Source organism: Natrix helvetica (genome assembly GCF_964273705.1).
Source record: "Natrix helvetica genome assembly, chromosome: 1".
Classification (NCBI taxonomy): domain Eukaryota; kingdom Metazoa; phylum Chordata; class Lepidosauria; order Squamata; family Natricidae; genus Natrix; species Natrix helvetica.
This window is the reverse complement of record NC_138548.1, coordinates 345,293,183-345,315,730: the sequence shown is the minus strand read 5'-3', so window position 1 is coordinate 345,315,730 and position 22,548 is coordinate 345,293,183. Positions and strand designations below refer to the sequence as shown.

Sequence of the window (22,548 nt, the reverse complement as noted above, 5' to 3'; positions counted from 1 at the left end):
CTCCTGGAATCCCCTTTAATAGCCCTTCCATGATGCTTTGGAACAGTCCAGGGGTGATACTAACGCCGCATTGCAGGCGGTGACATTTGAATGCATCCCTGTGCGTCACAATGGTTTGGGCCTCCACCGTAGTGCCATCTGCAGGCAATTGTTGGTATGCCTGCACCATGTCCAATTTAGCGAAAAATTTTCCAGGGCCTAATGAATGGAGAAGGTGCTGTACAATGGCTACAGGGTAGGCCCTTTGTTGTAGCGCTTTATTAATTGTGCATTTGTAGTCCGCGCAGTTGCGAAATGACCCGTAAGATTTGACAGGTGTCACTATAGCGGTCTCCCAGCGTGCATGATCGACCGGCTCTAGGATTCCCTGACCTACGAGCTTGTCAATTTCCCTGTCAATTTTGGGGCGGAGAGCAAAAGGCACTCTCCTGGGTTTTAGCCTTATTGGGGCTATGTTGGGGTCCAAATTAAATGAAATTGGGGTCCCCAAATATTTACCCAGATGGGTGCCGAAGACATCCTCGAACTCCTTAAAAATAGCTTCAGCGCCGTCCTCTTTCAAGGCGTTGATACCGGTCACCTCTAGGCCCAGGGTTTGGAACCAATCTAGCCCTAGGAGGCTCTGCAGGTTGCCGCTGACCACTGACACTGGGAGTTTCCTGCTGAACTGCTTGAAGTTCACCTGGAAGGTGCCTTGGCCCACAATGGGGACCCAGTTTCCCTGGTAATTGCGTAGGCGGATGTCAGGGGTGCGAAGGTGCTGCTTCTTGAGGCTAGGGATAGCCTGTTTCAGGGTAGACCATGCTATTATGGTCAGTGATGACCTGGTGTCGATCTCCATCTCACATGGAGAGTCCTCGATGAGGACTATGACTTTCAGCTTTTTTGGCCGCCTGGTGCGGACTTGTCTGATTGATGTGTGATGGGTGACTCTGTCGTTGGCCTCTGAGCGCAGTGGTGGCTTCCTCCAGGCCCCTTGGCTGGGCCTCAGTTGGGGGCTTGGTGCACCTCTAGGCTGCAAGGCAGTGGCAGGGCATTCGCTCCGGCACACCTTTGTGATGTGCCCCTTTCACTCGCAGCGCTGGCAGGTTGCATTGCAGAAACCGTAAGCCGATCTGACATGGTCTCCTCTGCAGCTCGCGCAAGGCGGGAGACACTGTTTGAATTTACGTGCCGGTTGGGCGCAGCTACTGCACATGCGGCAGCTATCATCATCTTCTCCTTCAAAACACTCGGGCTCTGTGGACTTGAGATGAACATGTGTGCTTCTCAATTTGACGGCTGATTCTGATGCCCTGGCTTCGTCCAAGGCAATCTGCAGAGTGAAGTTTGATTTTGCGAGCAACCTCCTCTGTAAATTAATGTCCCGTACACTGCATATAATGTGGTCTAGAATCAGCCCGTCTAAGTCTCTGAATTCACAGTACGCTGCGGCCTTACGGAGTTCAGCAACGTACTCGTTAATTGACTTGCCCTCCTTCTGATTCCTGATATTGAATTTATGCCGGTGAAAGTGCTTGGACGGCTTGGGCACGTAATGAGTCCTAAGCATCTGTTGGAGCACGGACCAGGCGACTGATTGTAGCGGTGTCAGCTCAGAGATGTCTTTTGCTGTCTCGAACACTTCCTGGCCACAGTACCCGAGGAACATGTTCTTCTTGTGGCCTTCAGAAAGGCCCATGAGGTTGTTTTCCTTGAGGAAGCAGTCAAATCGTAGCATGTACGAGTCCCAGTGTTCGGTGACTGGGTCATACGGAATTGCTGGGGCGTACATGGCCATTTTGTGTTCTGAGGGCGTTTCGAGTTTGCCGCTCAAAAATGGCTGCTCGAAGCCACGCTGAGCTCCTGGCTGGATATACTTGCTAGATCGCTACACTCTTTTCGGTTCGCCTAGTTGCCTTCCAATCCCACAGGCTTAATGGTAACAACAGCGCTTTATTAAGTCGAACAAGTGAGAACAATCCAGCGATGGTTGAGTCTGTGGAGCTGACCAGACAACCCACCCCTTGCCATAGAGTCTCCTCCTGGCATGCCCTGTTCCCCTCCCCAACTGGAAGCTCCGCTCAAAATTGTGGTGTCGACTGGCAACAGGGAGCCGCAGCAGAGGGATGAAAGAGCCACATGCTGCTCCAGAGCCGCGGATTGCCGATCCCAGGACTAGCCTATTAAAAAGAAAGATTAGAGGGGATCGCTGTCTTCCAATACTTGAGGGGCTGTCACACAAAAAAGGGGATTGGAAAAAATATACATTATTTCCATAGCAGGGAAGATAAGGCAGGAATTATTAAAATGACCATTTTATTTAAAGAGAAAAATATGTTCTTATTTGGATATCACTTCTGGAAATTGTGCTTGTGAAGAAAAAAATGAAACTCTGACTTTGGTTTTGTTGATTAGCAAGATTTGGTGTTATAGGAATGGCCAGTTATATATTAATGTGCAAAAGCAAAAAGTTCAGGTTGGAATGTGTTTATCTTGTACCGTGTCAGGAAGAGTTGGAAGTCAATGCCCCCTTTTCTTTCTTTTTCTCTTCTCCATTGTATCTCACACCCTTTTCCCTGTTCCCTTTCCCTTCCCTAATTTCCTATTTTTGTTTCTTCTTTGTATTTTATATTAGAATAGAATAACAGAGTTGGAAGGGACCTTGAAGGTCTTCTAGTCCAACCCCCTGCTTAGGCAGGAAACCCTACACTTCAGACAAATGGATATTCAACATCTTCTTAAAAACGCCCAGTCTTGGAGCATTCACAACTTCTGGAGGCAACTTGTCCTGAGGCAGCCAGGAGAGAACGGCCAAAATCTCACCATATCACCTGGGTATAGGAGCCCCCAGATTCTATACCTTAAATCAGTAATATGTCCTTAATAAGCACTTTGATTAAACTCTGATCTCTTTCTTCCTCAAAATTGTTACAAATTTTACTGGAACAGTGTGGTAAGACGCTGTAAAGGAGGGGCACAGGAAGCCAAGTGTGAGTGTAAGATAGAACAGTGGTGAAATTGCCGATAGCTTAAGACATGATAGGAACTTCTCTTTTTGTATTTTTCATATGTACTTCTGTTTGTAACATTCCAAAATGAACTTCTCCTTTTCGAAATGTCATGTTTGTCTCGTGTATGGAAACGCCTTGAGAATGCTCAGTGTGGAACACGGCATAAAAGTAGCGTCCTGGGCGGAAACAAGGCAATTCAGATTTTGGTGTGTGAACACACTGAACTCGATGCATCAATAAACCTGTTTCTCTTGCACCTTCGTGGTCTCACGTCCCGTTTTTATTGAGCATTGTGGTGCAAGCCTCACCCTGCTGCAACAGTCCCATTGATTAATTTTTCCGTCAGGAAATTTCTCCTTAATTCTAGGTTTCTTCTCTCCTTGATTAGTTTCCACCCATTGCTTCTTGTCCTACCCTCAGGTGCTTTGGAGAATAGTTTGACTCCCTCTTCTTTGTGGCAGCCCCTGAGATATTGGAACACTGCTATCATGTCTCCCCTAGTCCTTCTTTCTTTTAAGCTAGACATACCCAGTTCCTGCAACCGTTCTTCATATGTTTTAGTCTCCAGTCCCCTAATCCTCTTTGTTGCTCTTCTCTGCATTCTTTCTAGTCTCCATATCTTTTGTACATTGTGGCAAACAAAACTGGATGCAGTATTCCAAGTGTGGCCTTACCAAGGCATTATAAAGTGGCATATATAATAAAATAAAAATGATACATGTGGTAGAAGACCTCTAAGGTCCTTTTCAGCCCTATGATTCTAAGTTTTATGCTAATTAATTTGCACATAAGAGACTACATTCTCCAGCCTGATACAGAATTATTAACGCTGATGCTTTGCATATGGTTCTTCATTCAGTTGTGGACTCCCCTTAGTGCACTGCGATTCAAACCCACATTTCAATGGCTGGTTAATGACACTGCCACAGGCAGCCTGATTAAAAGCTGTACTGAAATTGAGGTACATTCCAGGTCTTTTCTTTATCAATCAGAGTGGTTACCTTGTCAAAGGAGGAGCCAAGATATGCCTTCAGGAAAGAAATGTTGGTTTATTGGTGAGAGAAAGAGGTACCCTACAAATGCAGCTCTGGCATGTGTACAGCCAAGATTAGCTCAGTTGGTTCTCCTCCCATGATAAAAAATGTCTGCCAATAACGAGGTCGATGGCAGTACATTGATCCTTTAGTACATATAACCCCTTTAGATAAGCAATCTTGTGTGTTTGGAGGATTAGTTTTACATTATGGTATTCCCTGTGACACTCTATGGCAGCAAAAGTTTGGAATTTAAAGAAGCAGGATAGGAAGTATTGACGCCTTTGAACTTAAATGTTGGAGAAGACTCCTGAGGCTACCATGGTCAGCCAGGAAAAGAAACCAGTGGATCATCGAGCAAATCAACCCAGCATTCCCACTTGAGGTACAAGTGACCTGGGTCAAATTATTCTACTTTAAAGGAGAATAGTTGTAGCTCAGGGCTGAAATGAGCAACCCTTGGTGCTCTCTGAGCTTGCTTGTTTTCTTGCAGAAAAAGGGCCAATTTTTCAGCGTGCCAGTCAGAGGGCATGATGAAAACTCTTTAATTTCACAACTTATGGACTTAACCATAGTTTCAATTGAGAAACTATGACCATCTTAGACCAAGCCAAGTCCACAAATACTAGAGAAGTCCTGGAAGCCTGGCACTGTAAGAAATTGGCCATCAATGGACAAATAATTTCTACCTTCTGTACAAAAGGCAGTCCTGTTGAAGGAGGGCAATTTTAATATAGATAGCCACTTTGGCACCTCTTTCAAACCAGTGGTCCTCTTGGTCCAGATAATGGACTTTGCTATCTTCAAAAGAGTGGCCTTTGTCTTTGAAATGCAGATGGGCTGCTGAATTTTGTAAGGCAGATGGACTGCAAGATCAGTCAGAACTGAAGGAGCTTCTGGGATGACCAGCTCAAGGCCACCCAGCTGGTTTTTATGGCTAACCAGCTTTCCCGGATTCTAGCCTGATGCTTTAACCACTAGACCAAGCTGCCTTTCCCATCACCACTTTCCTTGCTTAATTTCCACAGGGTGGTCCATCTGTTTGGGAAGATGGTAGCTTTAGGCTTATGGCAGATCATTTCAGAATGTTCTGGTGGAACATTTCCCAAAGCAGAGGACAGGGGAGTTTATATAAAGTTATTGTAAGTTTGTATCACAATAGGGGAAAAAATTACTAAAGCAATTAGGCAAACTTCCGATTGAGGAAGGAATTCCCTTTCAGTGATCCAAAACCTGTATCTATGAGAACCAGAGATAACTAAGAATTTTATTAGCTGTCTGGAATGAGAACTTCTGCGTTATTCACCTCTGACAATTACTACATTTGCTAGACTTATTCTTTATTTTAGAATGACACAGCACTCTGAGTACAGGAACACACCCAAGGTACTTTTATTTATTTCATTTTTTTAAAAAAACCCCATATTTATGTGTTTAATATACGTAAACGATTCCCATTTCCTCTTTACAATCACCCATAAGCCACCTAGCGCAGCTTCCCAAGAACAAAATACACCATTTCCTCCGCAGTGTTTGGAGGTGCCAAATTTAGGATGAAGAATAAAAACCTGAAGATATTCCCACAATTTCTCAGCTAGTTTTAATTCAACATCTGGATTTCAGATAAAAAGAGGTGGAATGACAAGCCTGTTGACCTACAGGTCCAAGTCAACAGAGGCTTCAACTGTGCATACAGGATTTAGAAAGTTCACCAACACAGGACAGATTGGTGAACAGGTAATCTGCTCAACTTCAACCAAAGACTTCAACCAAAGTCTCCCTCACAGGTAGAAGAGGAACAAGTGAAATCACAGCATCTTCATGCTGTTGAGTCATGGTGAAACATCTGAGTATTTGGCACTGTTTTTTTAAAAAAACAAAAGCCATCCCCATGATGGAATATCAAATGGAATATCAAATTAGGCAAACCACCAGATCAAGAGAAGGTGATTTGGTGTGCTGAACACATTATGTTAGGGCCAAACTAATCACAATATGGGTGAGTGCAATGTGTAAACGCAGCTTCTGCATAGAGATCTGTCTTCATTCACATATTCACATTTTTTAAAAAAGCAAGTTTCGAATCTCTTTTTGGCTGAAAAGGGATAATCAGTCAGCCATCCCCGTTTTCCTTCTCTCCGCCTGTCTTGCATCCACTCGAAGTAATGGGAGGGAAAGAATATTCCTGCCTTTCTGTTTGGTCCACTTTCCAACAAGCGTGATCAGAAGAACACGGAGTACAATCGATGCCTTCAGGAACTGTGTTTCTGACGCTTCCAGAAGCGTTTGACGTCTGAGTGGCCGGCGGGAGTCACCACCATGACACGCTTGATTGGGTTCTCAAAAACCAGGACCCCAAGTTCCTTGGCATGGTCACGGAGAAGCTCAAAGTCCACCTGGGATAAGAACTGGTTGTAGAGGACACCTGTGGGAAAGAGTTGGCCAAACAGATGAACAGGAAGGCAGGCAAGGAGAAGCTGACGGATAAATAGAAAGAGACAGGGGTGGAAAACAGGCGGGGGCAGCAATATATGGCAAAAGAGGAATAAGGGTGGAAGAAATGGGGCAAACAAGGACAGACAAAATCACAAAGGAGAGCTTCTTTATATCCCCCCTGCAGACATCAGAGCCAACTCCTGCTTTTAAAATGATAATCGTGACAACCCCTCAGAGGTGGGTTGCTCCCGGTTTTACTACCGGTTTGATTCGCACACGCTTCGCTTTTGTCTTATCCTTTCCCACTTTGATTCTATGAACACCCACTTTTTCACAACTACTTCAAACAGTACAGCTATTTCCTCAAAGAAATTAAAATCTAAATAGCTTTGTGGGTTGTGGGTTGGCATTAGTCCTAAGGGCCCGAGGGCCTCACTCTGTTAACTTGCAGGCTTTGGGATTAATCCAATGGTTTCAACCTTCTTTCAACCAGTTGCTGGAAATGTCTTTGGAGAGTTTTCCACCGTTTCTCTGATAGTCACAGAGAGATAGAATAATGTTGAGGGACAGAAAGTCCTCCCAGTTCAGTCCTGTAAGGACAAAATTGTGACATTGTTGAAAACACAGACTGTGCGATGGGACTTTTCTTCTGGCCTGACTAGCTGGCCAATCACATTGACTTTAACAATGCAAAAGCTGGAGATAGAAGCCCACTGGATGGACTTCATAGGGCATGAAAGCTTATTCTGATATAATATTCTCTGTCTCTATGCATGCAGAGCAGAGGTGGGTTGCTGCCGGTTTGGCCCAGATCGGACGAAACAGTAGTAGTGGTGGCGGGAGACTCCACCCACCCGCTCTGGATGCTTCTGCTCATGCCCAGAAGTGTCTCGTGCGGGAGCATGCCTGAACCGGTAGTAAAAAAATTAGCAACCCACCTCTGGTGCAGAGCCTGTGCTGACCCCTAGCGACTGCCTCAACATTCCTGCACTTTTCTCTGAAAGACGTTTTCACTAGAAGATGGGAACCCACTTGTGACAGTAAAAATAACAATTGTAAATAAAAATTAAATAAGGTGTCAAGAGTGTAGGAAGTGAAAACTGCAGTGTTTTTTTTAAAAAGCAGATAACTTCATTATAAACCTAATGCCAAATTGTAAGGAGACATGGACAAAAAAGACCAAATATCTATCTCAATAGCACTGTGAACCATAAACTACACATTCAGAATTCTTTCTTCAATTACTGTATTAAACATTATTCCTTTTTGATTGAAGTATTATGTTAAAGAAACCTTTCTTGCTTAATGCCCTCCAAAGATTTTAACCTTGAAAGGATACCAGGTAGGAATAAGGTAGGCTTAAGGATATTTATCTCTAATAGCAATAGCACTTAGACTTATATTCTATTTTACAGTGCTTTACAGCCCTCTCTAAGTAGTTTACGGAGTCACCTTATTGGCCCCAAACAATCTGGGTCCTCATTTTACCCACCTCGGAAGGATAGAAGGTTGAGTCAACTTTGAGCCGGTCTGAATCGAACTGCAAAACTGCTGCAGCTGGCAGTCATCAGAATTAGCCTGATGTACTATATTCTAACCCAGTGATGGCTAATCTTTTCTGAACCAAGTGGCCAAAGTGTGCGGGCGTGTATGCACGCACGGGTGCACGAACCCCCAAAATGTCATGCATGGGCATCCCCTGCAGTCACTTTGTGTGCATGCACATGCGCCTCCTGCATGCGCCCCGCCCCTGCATGCACAGCAGAGACTCAAAGACCAGCTGACTGGTGGGAGGTGCACGCATGCACGGTGGAGCTGAACTGGGCTGACAGCCCATCAGAAAGGGTGCCGTGTGCTACCTCTGGCACACGTCCCATAGGTTTGCTATCACAGTTCTAACCACTGCGCCACCATGGCTAGTAATCCATTATAGTAGAGTCTACAGATTAATCCAGTATAGTATATTATGGTATGGTATGGTATAGTATAGGGTGGGGTGGGGTGGCGTGTGTGGGGTGGCGTGTATGTGCTTGTATGGTGTGGTGTACCTTGTGGAGTGTGGTGTGTGATGTGTGATGCACATAGCATGGTGAGTATAGTGTGGTGAGGTGTGAGTGTGATATGTCTGTGTGTATGGTGTGTGTGGAGCAATGGTGGAATTCCAATTTTTTTACTACCGGTTCTGTGGGTGTGGCTTGGTGGGTATGGCAGGGAAAGGATATTGTAAAATCCCCATTCCCTCCCCAATCCAGGGGAAGGTTACTGCAAAATCCCCATTTCATCAGCTGGGACTCGGGAGGCAGAGAATAGATGGGGGTGTGGCCAGCCAGAGGTTGTATTTACCGGTTCTCCAACTACTCAAAATTTCCGCTACCGGTTCTCCAGAACTAGTCAGAACCGGCTGAATATCACCTCTGGTGTAGAGAAACATTGGGAGTTTGGGATATGGGAAGGTAATGGAGGTAGTTTCAGTAGATAGTTGCTAAGGGGAAAACTTTGAAAAGCCCAACTCTTAATGCTATGAATTTCTGCTGACCCTAACCCTAACCCTTCCTTTCCAAACCAGGATACATGGATTCCAGTAACTACTAGTATCTCCGATTGAAACTGTTCTTACAGCACATGAGAAAACATCTCTAATTAAATGAATCATGTCCCAATGGAAGCATCCTGCCTAAACTGGTTTCTCCATATCAGGGTATATTAAAATAATGTTGATACCCAGAATACGAAACCTGCCCATTTATTAGATTGAAACCTATGAAAAACATACGTGAATCATTGGGTTCTACCAGAATTTGGCAGAATTCCAGTTTCCTTTATTTGTTTTTTCATATTGCATCAGGTTCTGACATTGTTGTGAAAATAAAGAGATTTTTAGCCTAAGAATTCAGACAGTATTTATTAAGAGGTTGTTTTTGAGGAAGGGGGATTAATTAAAAGCCTGTCTCAAATCAAGATGTAACAAATTATTCCTAGCAATTTATTATTTTAACAGCAAAAGTGATGTGGGTTTTAGTTGTCTCCTTATTTGTCTTCCAAGTTGCCACCAATCAGTCCCTGAAAGGACAATGGATGCTTCTGGAAGGTTCTCTGGTGCAGCTTGTCATCATTTCTCCAGGCTTTCAGGGAAGGTCTTGACTGGTTCCTGAGAGAAATAAACAGACAACCACTATTCTGAAGCAAACAAACTGTAGCTAGGTTTTCAAATGGTGCCTTTGACATATGGATGCCATTTTCAAAGAGATTCAACCTAAGGGGCAGTCCTTCATAGTAGGCCAGTTCAAGACACAGGCAAAGCAGAGATTCCAGGATGCTCTTCTCTGTAGTAAGGTAGAATAAGAGAATTTTATTAATTTTTTGTTTATTATATGTATCTCGCCTTTATTATTTTTACAAATAACCCAAGGTGGAGAACATACCCCACATTCCTTCCTCCTCCTCCTATTTTCCCCACAACAACAACCCTTTGAGGTAGGTTGGGCTGAGAGAAAGTGTGACTAGTCTAAAATCAGCCTATTTATTGTAAGAGGAACACAGAGCACCTTAGATGGATTTTTGAGATTAAGTCACCAGGCTAAAAGTTATCAGACCGTGAATTCTAATCCTACCTTTTTGCCTTTCATGGCTAAAGTAGGATTAGAACATACAATCTCCTGATGTCTAGCCTGGTGCCTTAATCTTAACCTAAAAAGTCCACCTAAGGTGCTTTGTAATCCCCTTATACTAAACCTGGAGGGGTTTGTGGAATCAAAATGCAGGATCCAAAGCTCGTAATCAAGGCTCGCTGCAGTATTCACTGTTAACACTGGAGAAATTCCCTCAAGAAAATGCAGAGAAAAGGATGCTGTCAGGCTTGTCTCAGCTTGGATGTTTAGGAAAGAAAGACCCTCGAATCCACTTGTAGCAAAAGGTATACTTTTACTAAAGTCAAGTGGTTACAGCGCAAGAAAAGCTGGATCTGAGTATTCCCGCACAAAGTCTGCCTTTTCCCCTTCTCCAGGGCCTTCCCATCTTCATCAGTTTTAAGAGTCCAATAATATTAGGAGTTTTGGTAACAGCTTTAAGGTTTGATGCCTCTTTGGTGGGGTTTCACATTCTGTTCTCATGCTTATGTTATTGGATCAGCCAGTCTGTTCCAGATTGGCACCTCTGGATTCTGTCATCCTGTCCTCCCCCTCTCCATATTTTATGGCAGGATGCCAGCGAAGTAGGCTCAAGCCATTATAATGGCAGACCTGACAGATTCACTCATATTTATACATTTGAAAATGGAGGGGATTTATATGCATGCATACACATTGGTAATTAATAACCTAACTGATCTCAAGTTACTTTCTGCCCTTCTGTCATCTAGAGAGGACAATGGTCTTCTTTAGAAGAAATATTTGCCTCTTGAGATTCAGGGGTGCCTATGGGAATGTCCTGATAGCATTTATCATGGGCTACAAGGACACATTCCTAATGTCTCCATTTGTCTATTAAATAGTCCCATTCATCTGAAAACTGAATTTCATTCTCATCTTTCTCTTTCTCAGCACTGCATGATTTCTCTGTAAGTTACTCTTTGTGGCTCATTCCTTCCTTCCCCTATGCCCAAGATCTGTCATTGTTTATGCTGAGATCTAGAGGTTTCTCCAGGTTCCTCTAGGCCATTGGTATCAGTTTGGAGAGCTTCCACTCCACAGAGCGAAGCTGAGCCACAAAAGTGCTATTTAAAAATGGTTTGGAATGCCTATGTGAAATCACTATTTAGAAAGAAGTCTAGCCCCCTTCTGAAATCATCCAACTTGATTCCAATTGCCGGCCATTACTACAATCAAGCACTGGATTCCTACCTCCTGTCTTCTTCCTAGTCTGATGAAACAGAATCACCTTCGGACTTGTCTGCAGAACAAGAAAAATACAATATCAAGATAAGGTGTACATCTTATCACTAGAGAATCTGAATCTAGAAGTAGGGTTCTGAGGATTCCATGATTTATGGCAAAATATACTATATTTATTAAATATATATCTCAAAACATTATTGTTCTTCACAAGGTCAGCCAGATGTTTAGGATTTGACATTTTTTGTCCACCCACTCTGTCCTTCCCAAAAAGCTGGGCAGATGAGCAGATATTTTTTGATGATATTAAAGTTACCATTGCAGGATGTAAGCTATTCCAAATAGAGCTGCCTTTTGCAATTGACTGAGAGGGATTTTGTCAATGACGTTGGTCGTCAAGTGGTGAGCCAGATGTTTTGTGATTCGTTATTGTTGTTGTTGTCATCTTTATGTGAGCAACTAAGGCTTACTTAGCGGACATTACTAGAGACCCAACTCTTGGGATGTCATGAAATATACTTGCTCTACAAAATTTATCACTAGCATTACAAAATTGCCTAGTGTAAAATCAAATGAGTATGTTTCAGCAAAGAGTGGCAATAAAATCATTTTTCGAGATTGCTCTATGAGTGAGATGGGTGATCTCTATATCTGATATATAAATGAGTTTTAAGAACATATTTTCCATCAACCATTACTCCCTTCCAAATGTAGAACTAATAGCTGAACTTACGTGTCTCTTCAGCCTTTAACAAATGGCTCTTTAAAAAATCACAGTGCTCTACCATCCTTTCCTGGAATGGTTCAGTATTAAGAAGGAAGAAATTCTGCTTTGTGGCATTATAGAGTGGCCACTCATCCTTGCTGGCCACTAACCCAGTGGGATTCCTAAGGAGGAAGAAAAGGATATGGATGGAAATGAATCAAAAGGAGAACCAACCTAGAAATAAGGAGAAATTTCCTGACAGTGAGAACAGTTGATCAGTGGAACAGAAGTTCCCTTCAGAAGCTATGTATGCTTCATCGCTGGAGGTTTTGAAGAAGATACTGGACAGCCACTTGTCCAGAATGGAATAGGGCTAGTTCTAGTTGCCTGCTTGGCAACTGCTTGAGCAGGAGTTTGGACTAGAAGAGCTCCAAGATCCTTTCCAATTCTGTTATTCTGATGTAGCTCTTTTCCAAAGAGACTGGTTTTGACTTGAGAAACCACATCCACGGGGAACTCCCAAAGGGGACTTTGAGGGAGGGGTAGAGTTTGGCTTGGTGAAATCTCTTGTGTCTCCTCCTTGCTGATCCAAACCCAGGTCAGCTCCTCGTAGACTCTTGGATCTGCCAGTCCCAGTCCCAATCCTGACGCCCTGGACACCCTCCATCTTGTGAGTTTCCCCTTCACTACTTACTCCCTTGCAAGCCTTTGCTCATTCTCTGTGTAGAGAAGCGTAATGAGAGTGGTATGGAATAACACAGACAAACCAGCATACAGGGACACTGAATAGTATAAAATATAGAAGTTTACTATGTGGAAGTATAGAGGTATTCAGAGTCCAGTTAACAGTCCAAGTCATACACGGTTCAGTCATTCAGTTATCAAATAGTCAGTCTAGCAAACAAAACAGCTAACTGTAGCAAACCGCAGTACCTCACAATATACCGATCACCGTCTAACAAAACAGAGAGCTAACAGCCATTCGGCTCCCTCTTATGGCTGCTTGAGGTAACAAGCCAATTACATCTCTTTAACATTTAAAGTAACAGATATGTTTGTTACAATCATAGCTTATATACATTGCCAAGCCAAGCCTAGGGTTGAATGGAAAGATTTTCTTTGGATTTAAAATACAAATTTTTAGAAATAAAGTGAACCGCTTACCCAGTTCTGGCAAACTCTGCCCAATAATGCATCATCTTACGGCTCAGTCTGGCTTCAGCCTCTGTATATGTTTGATTGACAGGCAGCACTGATTCAAGGGTTCCAAAAACATAAGAAACCTCAGCACCGTGAATTGCCCCAATCCATTCAGGCCAAACTGACCATGAAGGGCGATGTGTGAATAAATAGGCATATACAGGACTCCCAGTTTTCCTGATATTTCCTGCAGTTTCCCTAAATGGGCATGCAAAAACCCAATCTGTATAGATGTGGGACAGAGTAGAATGGAACTGTGCTGGGCCGTGTTGTCCTTCACTGTACCTCAGTGCGATAGCCTGAACAACATCTTCAGTTGCATTTGGCACTAACAGCTGTATCCCTTTCAGAAGCTGCTCCTGATTGATGAGACCATGGGTGATGTTAGGGAAAACAAAGTGGACAAATGGGGCTGCTTCATCAGAGGTTTCACCTATGAGGACTGGTTTGACCTGAATTTGCCCCTCCTCCATCAGCTTTTCTGGTTCACCAAGCAAAAACTCCCCATCTGTGGTTGGCACGAAGGGAAAATTTGCAAGGAAGCCACCTTTGAAGAACAGAGATGTTTCATGCAGAATAAGTTCAGAAACATTTTTGGTTTGAAGACAATGCCCTATGTTGATATTATTGTCCTCGGAGCAACCTAGCAGATGAATAAATTCCAGTGATAACTGTTTGGCATGCTCAGGGGACCTCCAAGCCCAGAAGGCATTGGCTGTTCCGCTCTGGATCACCGCTTGGGCAAAAAGGTCCTGGCTTTTTGGTGCGAGAAGATGGAGATTCACACAAGCTCCTCCAGCACTGTGGCCAAAAAGGGTCACCCGAGAAGGATCTCCCCCAAAGGCAGCTGCATTCTCTTTTATCCACTTCAGGGCCAGCTGTTGGTCCAATAAGCCTAGGTTCCCTGTTGCAACTGGTGGCAAATACAGAAAGCCCAGGGCTCCCAAGCGATAATTGATGGTGACCACAATGACGTTCTCAGTGGCAGCCAAGGATGCCCCATTGTACATATCCAGAGAAGACGCGCCCATTAAATATCCCCCTCCATGTATCCAGACCAAAACAGGCACTGGTGAAGTAGGTTGTGGGTGTGGCACCCAGATGTTGAGGGAAAGGCAATCTTCTGACAGTGGTGTTTTAGGAGACCACATCTCTGATTCAGGGATATCCCGGAGAATTAATTGAGGACAGGAATTGCCAAAATTGGTGGCCTCCAAGGTTCGACTCCATGGCTGATGTGGAAGAGGTTTCTGGAGACGCAACTTCCCCAGGGGAGGCTCAGCATAAGGAATGCCTAGATAGGCTGTCACAGATCCAGGGCCAGCCAGGAACTGCTTGCCCTTAATAGGGCCACTGCTGGTTATGACCACTGTGTTTCCATTAGATGCAGAACTGGAGGCTAATGGAAAGGGAAGGAGGAGGAGGCAGCACAAGAGAGGCGGGCATAGTAGACAAGGCATTGCAACAGTAGGACCATTCGGTTGACCTGGAAAACGTTACAACTAATATGAGATTATTCCAATACTGTATAAGCACACCTTACGCCAACTCATGATTACTTTATTGTGATGGTAGGGCTCCCTTTTTGCTGAGGACACCAATGGTGAGCAGGGAATGACTTAGTCAACTCTGCCCTTCTCCATGATGTATCTCCAATGTTCTAGAACAGTGTTTCTCAAACTTGGCGACTTTAAGTCCTGTGGACTTCAACTCCCAGAATCCCCCAGCCAGCTATGCTGGCTGGGGGATTCTGGGAGTTGAAGTCCACAGGACTTAAAGTCGCCAAGTTTGAGAAACACTGTTCTAGAAGAACCACTTAGAACTCTTGATTACTGATCCCCTTGCTCAGGGAATGGACAGTTTTACACAGAATTGCTAGATCTTCTCCAGGATTCCCAATACAGTGTTGTTATATATTATCTGTGTTCTAACACAGTTAGAATACAGATAATATATAACATAATAAGTTAGAATAAGTTTCTAACACTCCAGAATCCTATTCTGGAACTTGGTGTACTAAGCCATATCTTGTAAATTATGATATAACTGAAATAAATAATGGAAATTACCCCAAATCAACATTTTTACTGCTCCGAACTTGTTTTAAATCCACCCACCATGTCAAGCCAGAAAAGTCACTGAAACCGTGTATTAGATACCAGAAACATTGATAATGGTTTACACCAAGGTCCTCGGTGGGAAAAGAGATTCAATCTGATTGGTCGAAGGGTCTGACAGCTCCCTATAAAAGGGCTGCTGTCAGACTGAACCTTTCCTGGACTGTACATAGTTGACTTGTGCTAATAAAGAGCTGTTTGTTTCTCTGAAGCCTGAGTGTGCCTTCTTTCACCCGATCTAAGACCTAGGATTACCAAGGTAAGTGTGCCCTCTTTTGGGTATGTTGTGCAATAAAATTTCTTAGAAAAACCAGTTGTGGTAAGAATGGCAAAATAAGCAAAATTGTAAAGTATCAGAAAAAAAATGGAGACAGCTAATCTATAAAATGCTATAAATCAGTGTTTCTCAATCTTAGCAACTTTAAGAGGTGTGGACTTCAAGTCCCAGAATTTTGGGAGTTAAAGTTAGGTACAACTGAAAAGATAAAGAGCACACTTTCAACTTCTCCTCTGAACCCAGAAACTCAGTAAATCTGATCACCGCAGGATTTGCTGTTCTCTTTCACACAAAGGCTAGCCTCAGAAATATTTTTTAGAACAGCTACTTTTCCCCAACCCAAGGGTGCCCAATCTCTGAGCTGTGGCCCATTACCAGGCCTTGAGACTTTTGGAACCAGGCGACAGAGGTGGCAGATGAGTGTGTGAGCAAGCACGCATCCCCACTCACGCAAGCAGCATGCGTGTGTGTCTGCCGCACACACACGGCGATCCACAACTGAAAAGGTTGGGGAACTCTGCCCCAACCTTAATATTTTCCCATCCACACATGCTTTTCTCAGCAGGTGCTCTAGGCTGCTTAAGAAGCATTTCTGTAGACTTCCTGAAGAAGACCTAACATTATTTGTCCTCGAGGAGCAAGACAGACTCCAAAACTGAACAAATTGTCAACTGTACAGCCAGCAATATTAAAGCAAAGCAAAGTAGAAATAATACCTCCCATCCCATGATGTATCCAGTCCAAGTGGACAAGTGCTTTAGGAAATGCAATTCTATCAGCATCTACCTAGAGGAATATCCCACTGATTTTTAACTGCTCTTATTGCTAGATAAAGATGATAGGAATTTGCAAGCACAGTTCTGAACCTAGAAGAAATGACAGCCCACTGTGGGTTTTATCTTCACTGCTTTTCTTTTCAACTCTTGCTCTCTGTGTCTCAAATGCTAGCAGGCATTTCCTATTACGGCTGAAGAAATTGTTGTCTCTTTAACGTTATGTTTAGCCTGGAATAGAAATATAGCCTAAATAGAATTAACCAGCCAATTCTACAGACTTACTCACTTGTCAGATTTAACGGGATTATTTGTTATTCGAAAGAAGAAAGCAGCTTCAGAGATGTATCCTGCTCACACACAGACAAAAAAAAAAGATCATGAAAAGAGGAACTTTATATATTGCAGGAAGGTGCATTGACCAACCGGATTCTGTCCATAAAGTGGGAGGAAGCTGAAAGTTTTGGCAAAAGGCTCCAATATCAAAGACATGAAAAAACAGTGAAGTTCCTTCAAATGGGGTGAGAGAACTCCAGAGCAAAGGACAGTCACTATCTCTGGTGTGCAACCTGCAGCCTTGAAAAGAGCCATTACAACATCTGTCCAGATTTCAAAGCAACTAAAGAACCTGAAAGCAAATAACAGATACCTGATGTGACCCTAAATGAGATGACTCTAAAAATGTAGTAGGACAGACAGTGTTAGATTGGGTAATGGATAGGCACACACAGGCTTAACGGTAACCACAGCTCTTTATTAACCACGAGTAAGAACAATCCAGCGAAGGTTGAGTCTGACAGCAGCTCTTTTATAGGGAGCTGTCAGACCCTTCGACCAATAGGATTAAACCTCTGTTCCTGCCGGAACAGAGGACCTTGGTGGAAACTACTGCAGTTAGTATATTAATATTATATATTAATATAATAGTTATATATTAATGTGTAAAAGCAAAAAGTTGAGGTTGGAATGTGTTTATCTTGTACTGTGCCAGGAAGAGTTGAAAGTCAATGCCCCCTTTTCTTTCTTTTTCTCTTCTCCATTGTATCTCACACCCCCTTTTCCCTGTTCCGTTTCCCTCCCCTAATTTCCTATTTTCTTTTCTTCTTTGTATTTTATATTAGAATAGAATAACAGAGTTGAAAGGGACTTTGTAGGTCTTCTAATCCAACCCCCTGCTTAGGCAGGAAACCCTACACTTCAGACAAATGGATATCCAACATCTTCTTAAAAACTTCCAGTCTTGGAGTATTGACAACTTCTGGAGGCAAGTTGTCCCATTGATTAATTTTTCTGTCTGGAAATCTCTCCTTAATTCTAGGTTTCTTCTCTCCTTGATTAGTTTCCACTGATTGCTTCTTGTTCTACCCTCAGGTGCTTTGGAGAATAGTTTGACTCCCTCTTCTTTGTGGCAGCCCCTGAGATATTGGAACACTGCTATCATGTCTTACCTAGTCCTTCTTTTCATTAAACTAGACGTACCCAGTTCCTGCAACCATTCTTCATGTTTTAGCCTCCAGTCCCCTAATCCTCTTTGTTGCTCTTCCCTTCACTCTTTCTAGTCTCCATATCTTTTGTACATTGTGGCAAACAAAACTGGATGCAGTATTCCAAGTGTGGCCATACCAAGGCATTATAAAGTGGTATATATAATAAAATAAAAATGATACACATGGTAGAAGACCTCTAAGGTCCTTTTCAGCCCTATGATTCTAAGTTCTATGCTAATTAATTTGCACATAAGAGACTACATTCTCCAGCCTGATACAGAATTATTTACGCTGATGCTTTGCATATGGTTCTTCATTCAGTTGTGGACTCTCCTTACTGCACCGCGATTCAAACCCATATTTCAATGGTTGGTTAATGACATTGTCACAGGCAGCCTGATTAAAAGCTGTACTGAAATTGAGGTACATTCCAGGTCTTTTCTTTATCAATCAGAGTGGTTACCTTGTCAAAGAAGGAGCCAAGATATGCCTTCAGGAAAGAAATGTTGGTTTATTGGTGAGAGAAAGAGGTACCCTACAAATGCAGCTCTGGCATGTGTACAGCCAAGATTAGCTCAGTTGGTTCTCCTCCCATGATAAAAAATGTCTGCCAATAACGAGGTCGATGGCAGTACATTGATCCTTATAACCCCTTTAGATAAGCAATCTTGTGTGTTTGGAGGATTAGTTTTACATTATGGTATTCCCTGTGACACTCTATGGCAGCAAAAGTTTGGAATTTAAAGAAGCAGGATAGGAAGTATTGACGCCTTTGAACTTAAATGTTGGAGAAGACTCCTGAGGCTACCACGGTCAGCCAGGAAAAGAAACCAGTGGATCATCCAGCCAATCAACCCAGCATTCCCACTTGAGGTACAAGTGACCTGGGTCAAATTATTCTACTTTAAAGGAGAATAGTTGTAGCTCAGGGTTGAAATGAGGAACCCTTGGTGCTCTCTGAGCTTGCTTGTTTTCTTGCAGAAAAAGGGCCAATTTGTCAGAGTGTCAGTCAGAGGGCATGATGAAAACTCTTTAATTTCACAACTTATGGACTTAACCATAGTTTCAATTGAGAAACTGTGACCATCCTAGACCAAGCCAAGTCCACAAATACCAGAGAATTCCTGGAAGCCTGGCACTGTAAGAAATTGGCCATCAATGGACAAATAATTTCTACCTACTGCACAACAGACAATCCAGTTGAAGGAGGGCAATTTTAATATAGATAGCCACTTTGGCACCTCTTTCAAACCAGTGGTCCTCTTGGTCCAGATAATGGACTTTGCTATCTTCAAAAGAGTGGCCTTTGTCTTTGAAATGCAGATGGGCTGCTGAATTTTGTAAGGCAGATGGACTACAAGATCAGTCAGAACTGAAGGAGCTTCTGGGATGACCAGCTCAAGGCCACCCAGCTGGTTTTTATGGCTAACCAGCTTTCCCGGGTTCTAGCCTGGTGCTTTAACCACTAGACCAAGCTGCCTTTCCCATCACCACTTTCCTTGCTTAATTTTGGTCCATCTGTTTGGGAAGATGGTAGCTTTAGGCTCATGGCAGATCATTTCAGAAGGACTGGTAGACAGCAGAACACAATTCCCACATTCTGGCCAATCAAGGAAGTGAGGGGGAGACTGGCCTAGCTGAGAACATTTCCCAAAGCAGAGGACAGGGGAGTTTATATAAAGTTATTGTAAGTTTGTATCACAATTGGGAAAAAATGTGTTTATGTTTGAAATTCATATGTATCAGGACCCCACGCATGTAAGTTTTACTTGCATCCCAAACTGTTTCAATGGGAGTACCCTTATTCATGTTAAAACTGAAAAATTCCTTCATGTGTTTTTTAAGTTCATCAACATTTTTTTCGTATCTAAATAAATTTTCATTTACTCTCCAAGACCTTCTTGGCCTCTTCCCTAACTCAATTTGTAACCACACCGGGCTATGGTCAGTAAGTGTCCTGGAGAATATCTTGGTTTTATTAGCTTTAGGAAGTAGATCCGGTGTTAACAAAAAGAAATCAATCCTTGAAAAGGATTTATGTCTATCTGAGTAAAAATCTATCTCATTTAGATGCTGTATCCTCCAAACATCTTTTCATTTCAAGTCATCTTGTAGGTCAAAAAAAGCCTTTGATAGTTTGGTAATGAATTTGGTCGTTGTTCTCTTATCTATCCTTGGCGAAATCACTCCATTCCAGTCTCCCATAATTAAAATACTCTTAAAATTCCAATCTAAGATTTTTAAATGAAGCATCTTGTAAAAACTTTCTTGTAGTTGATTAGGTGCATAAATTCCTACAACCAAAATAGCACCAAAGTCTGTATCAAGTTCAATTGCTATATATCTACCACTGTCGTCTGCCTCTATAACCTTGGTTGGGAATCTTTTGTTTATATATATCACCACTCCATTTTTCTTTACCAAATTAGAGGCAGCATACAGTGTTCCCAATTTTGAATTCACTAAGTACTTCTGGTCTTGTAGCCTAATATGGGTCTCTTGAAGACAAACAACATCATTATTAAATTGCTTCAAATAATAAAATATTTTTTTCCTTTTTTGTGGAGAGTTCAATCCATTCACGTTCCAAGATAATAGCTTAAGCATCTTTGGGTCTGATCTGGAGCGTTGAAAGCATTTGCTGAAGATCTCTCTCCACAAGACTAATCTTCGGCCCGGCTCTTCCCATTGCTCCAGTTTGCTTCTTAACTTCTTTCTTAGCACATTGTATTTGGGGATCCACCTGCTTGTGAGATTCTAGCATTTGTCTAGTCGTGGATCTAGTAACATGTTGTTCCACAGGTTTAAGTATTGGCATTTCAATGAGAGTCTTAGACAGTCCTTCTTCCAAGAAAGAGCTCAACAGAGATCCAGAGGGGTCCACTTGAAATCCACCTACAGCACCCTGTACCTCCTTCTCTTTTTGCAACTGCTTTCTTTGTTCGTCTGATTCTTTTTCAAACAGCCTCTGCTCTGAGACATTCAAATCTGCTGGTGTTGGTGTAGATGTACATGGAGGGGTTGCACTTTCCTTGAGTATTTCATAATAAAAGTCTCTAGCTTTATCTATTGTATTCAAACGATATCTTACCCCTTGATACCTGAATATAACACCAATTGGAACATCCCACCTATATTGTATCTCTCTCTTCTTCAGCTCAGCTACCAAAAATCCAAAATCCCTTCTAAACTTTAACATCGCTGGCGGGAGCTCCTTAATTGTATCACAATTGGGAAAAAAATCATTAAAGCAATTTGGCAAACTTCAGTTTGAGGAAGGAATTCCCTTTCAGTGATACAAAACCTGTATCACTGAGAACCAGAGATAACTAAGAATTTTATTAGCTGTCTGGAATGAGAACTTCTGCATTATTCACCTCTGGCAATTACTACATTTGCTAGACTTATCCTTTACTTTACAATGACAGACCCCTCTGAGTACAGGAATACACCCAAGGTACTTTATTTTATTTCATTTAAAAAAATAAAAGATATTTATGTGTTGATGTACGTAAACGATTCCCATTTCCTCTTTACAATCACCCATAAGCCACCTAGTGCAGCTTCCCAAGAACAAAATACACCATTTCCTCCGCAGTGTTTGGAGGTGCCAAATTTAGGATGAAGAATAAAAACCTGAAGATATTCCCACAATTTCTCAGCTAGTTTTAATTCAACAACTGGATTTCAGATAAAAAGAGGTGGAATGACAAGCCTGTTGACCTATATGTCCAAGTCAACAGAGGCTTCAACTGTGCATACAGGATTTAGAAAGTTCACCAACACAGGACAGATTGGTGAACAGGTAATCTGCTCAACTTCAACCAAAGACTTCAACCAAAGTCTCCCTCACAGGTAGAAGAGGAACAAGTGAAATCACAGCATCTTCATGCTGTTGAGTCATGGTGAAACATCTGAGTATTTGGCACTGGTTTTTTAAAAAACAAATGGCATCCCCATGATGGAATATCAAATGGATATCAAATTAGGCAAACCACCAGATCAAGTGAAGGTGATTTGGTGTGCTGAACGCATTAGGGTCAAACTAATCACAATATGGGTTAGTGCAATGTGTAAACGCAGCTTCTGCATAGAGATCTGTCTTCATTTACACATGGATAGAAAAAACTCCTTGAATTACCCCTATAAAAACACACGTCTTATTAGAACAAGGCAACCTGAACGTAAGCTGTGCTTTGTCACTAATTAGCAGTTTCTATAAAACTAGAATGAAAGGTTGTCTCTTCTTTCTGTACCCTTTGAGCGGAGAGAGTCAAGCCATTTAAAGAATAAAAATGATAATTGCTTAACACTTTTTTTCCTGACCGCCTTCTTCAAGGTGTTGCATTCCAGATGTACTGGGCTCCAATTTCTATCATTCCCCAGACAAGTCTCAGGAAGATGGCAGCAAGGGTCTAAACAGTAGGATGGCACCAGGTTGTAGACAGTCTGATACTAGAACTCCCTGGCACCTTGAAGATTCAGTATTCAACCATGCAGGGAACATCCTCTCAACTTTAGCAACTTTCCACCAACAAACTTTCTGGACTTTTAGTTTAGTGAGATGGCTTTGTCCCTGCTATTTCTATTTTCTAAAAGCATTTCATTGTTCACTTCTAACCTATTTCAATGCCAGTGATTCATCCCAGTTAGGGTGTCATTCCTACCGGAGAGTATTGATGCAAAGGTGACAGAC

At 42.5% G+C, this 22,548-nt stretch overlaps 2 protein-coding genes across 3 annotated transcripts in view; both read right to left on the bottom strand.

Annotated features, from left to right (window-relative positions):
• Nucleotides 1-16,702, bottom strand: part of LOC309396127 (acetylcholinesterase-like) — a 56,939-nt gene extending 40,237 nt beyond the window's left edge. The window contains exon 1 of the mRNA XM_081960935.1: nucleotides 16,677-16,702. The gene's annotated coding sequence lies outside the window, so the exon portion shown is untranslated. The remainder of the gene's footprint in view (nucleotides 1-16,676) is intronic.
• Nucleotides 9,255-16,744, bottom strand: LOC309396209 (acetylcholinesterase-like). 2 transcript variants are annotated; one of them, XM_081961137.1, is made up of 5 exons: nucleotides 16,655-16,744; nucleotides 13,163-14,684; nucleotides 12,026-12,180; nucleotides 11,302-11,350; nucleotides 9,255-9,786 (listed from the first exon to the last, which is right to left on the bottom strand). In XM_081961137.1, the coding sequence occupies exons 2-4, from the start codon at nucleotides 14,656-14,658 to the stop codon at nucleotides 11,316-11,318; spliced, it is 1,686 nt and encodes a 561-aa protein (XP_081817263.1). In that variant the 5' UTR covers nucleotides 14,659-14,684; nucleotides 16,655-16,744; the 3' UTR covers nucleotides 9,255-9,786; nucleotides 11,302-11,315. The 2 variants fall into 2 exon arrangements, with proteins under 2 accessions (XP_081817263.1, XP_081817264.1); XM_081961138.1 differs by having other exon boundaries at nucleotides 9,255-9,611.
• Between the last annotated feature and the right edge of the window lie 5,804 nt (nucleotides 16,745-22,548).

Bases quoted from the DNA above. Each gene is read 5' to 3' on its own strand.
- LOC309396209 (XM_081961137.1), bottom strand. From the start codon at position 14,658: ATGCCTTGTCTACTATGCCCGCCTCTCTTGTGCTGCCTCCTCCTCCTT. The intron at 12,181-13,162 runs GTAAGCGGTTCA...CTTCCTCCTTAG, and splicing joins GCAGAGTTTGCCAGAACTGG to GAATCCCACTGGGTTAGTGG. The intron at 11,351-12,025 runs GTAAGTTCAGCT...CTTGTTCTGCAG, and splicing joins GTTAAAGGCTGAAGAGACAC to ACAAGTCCGAAGGTGATTCT.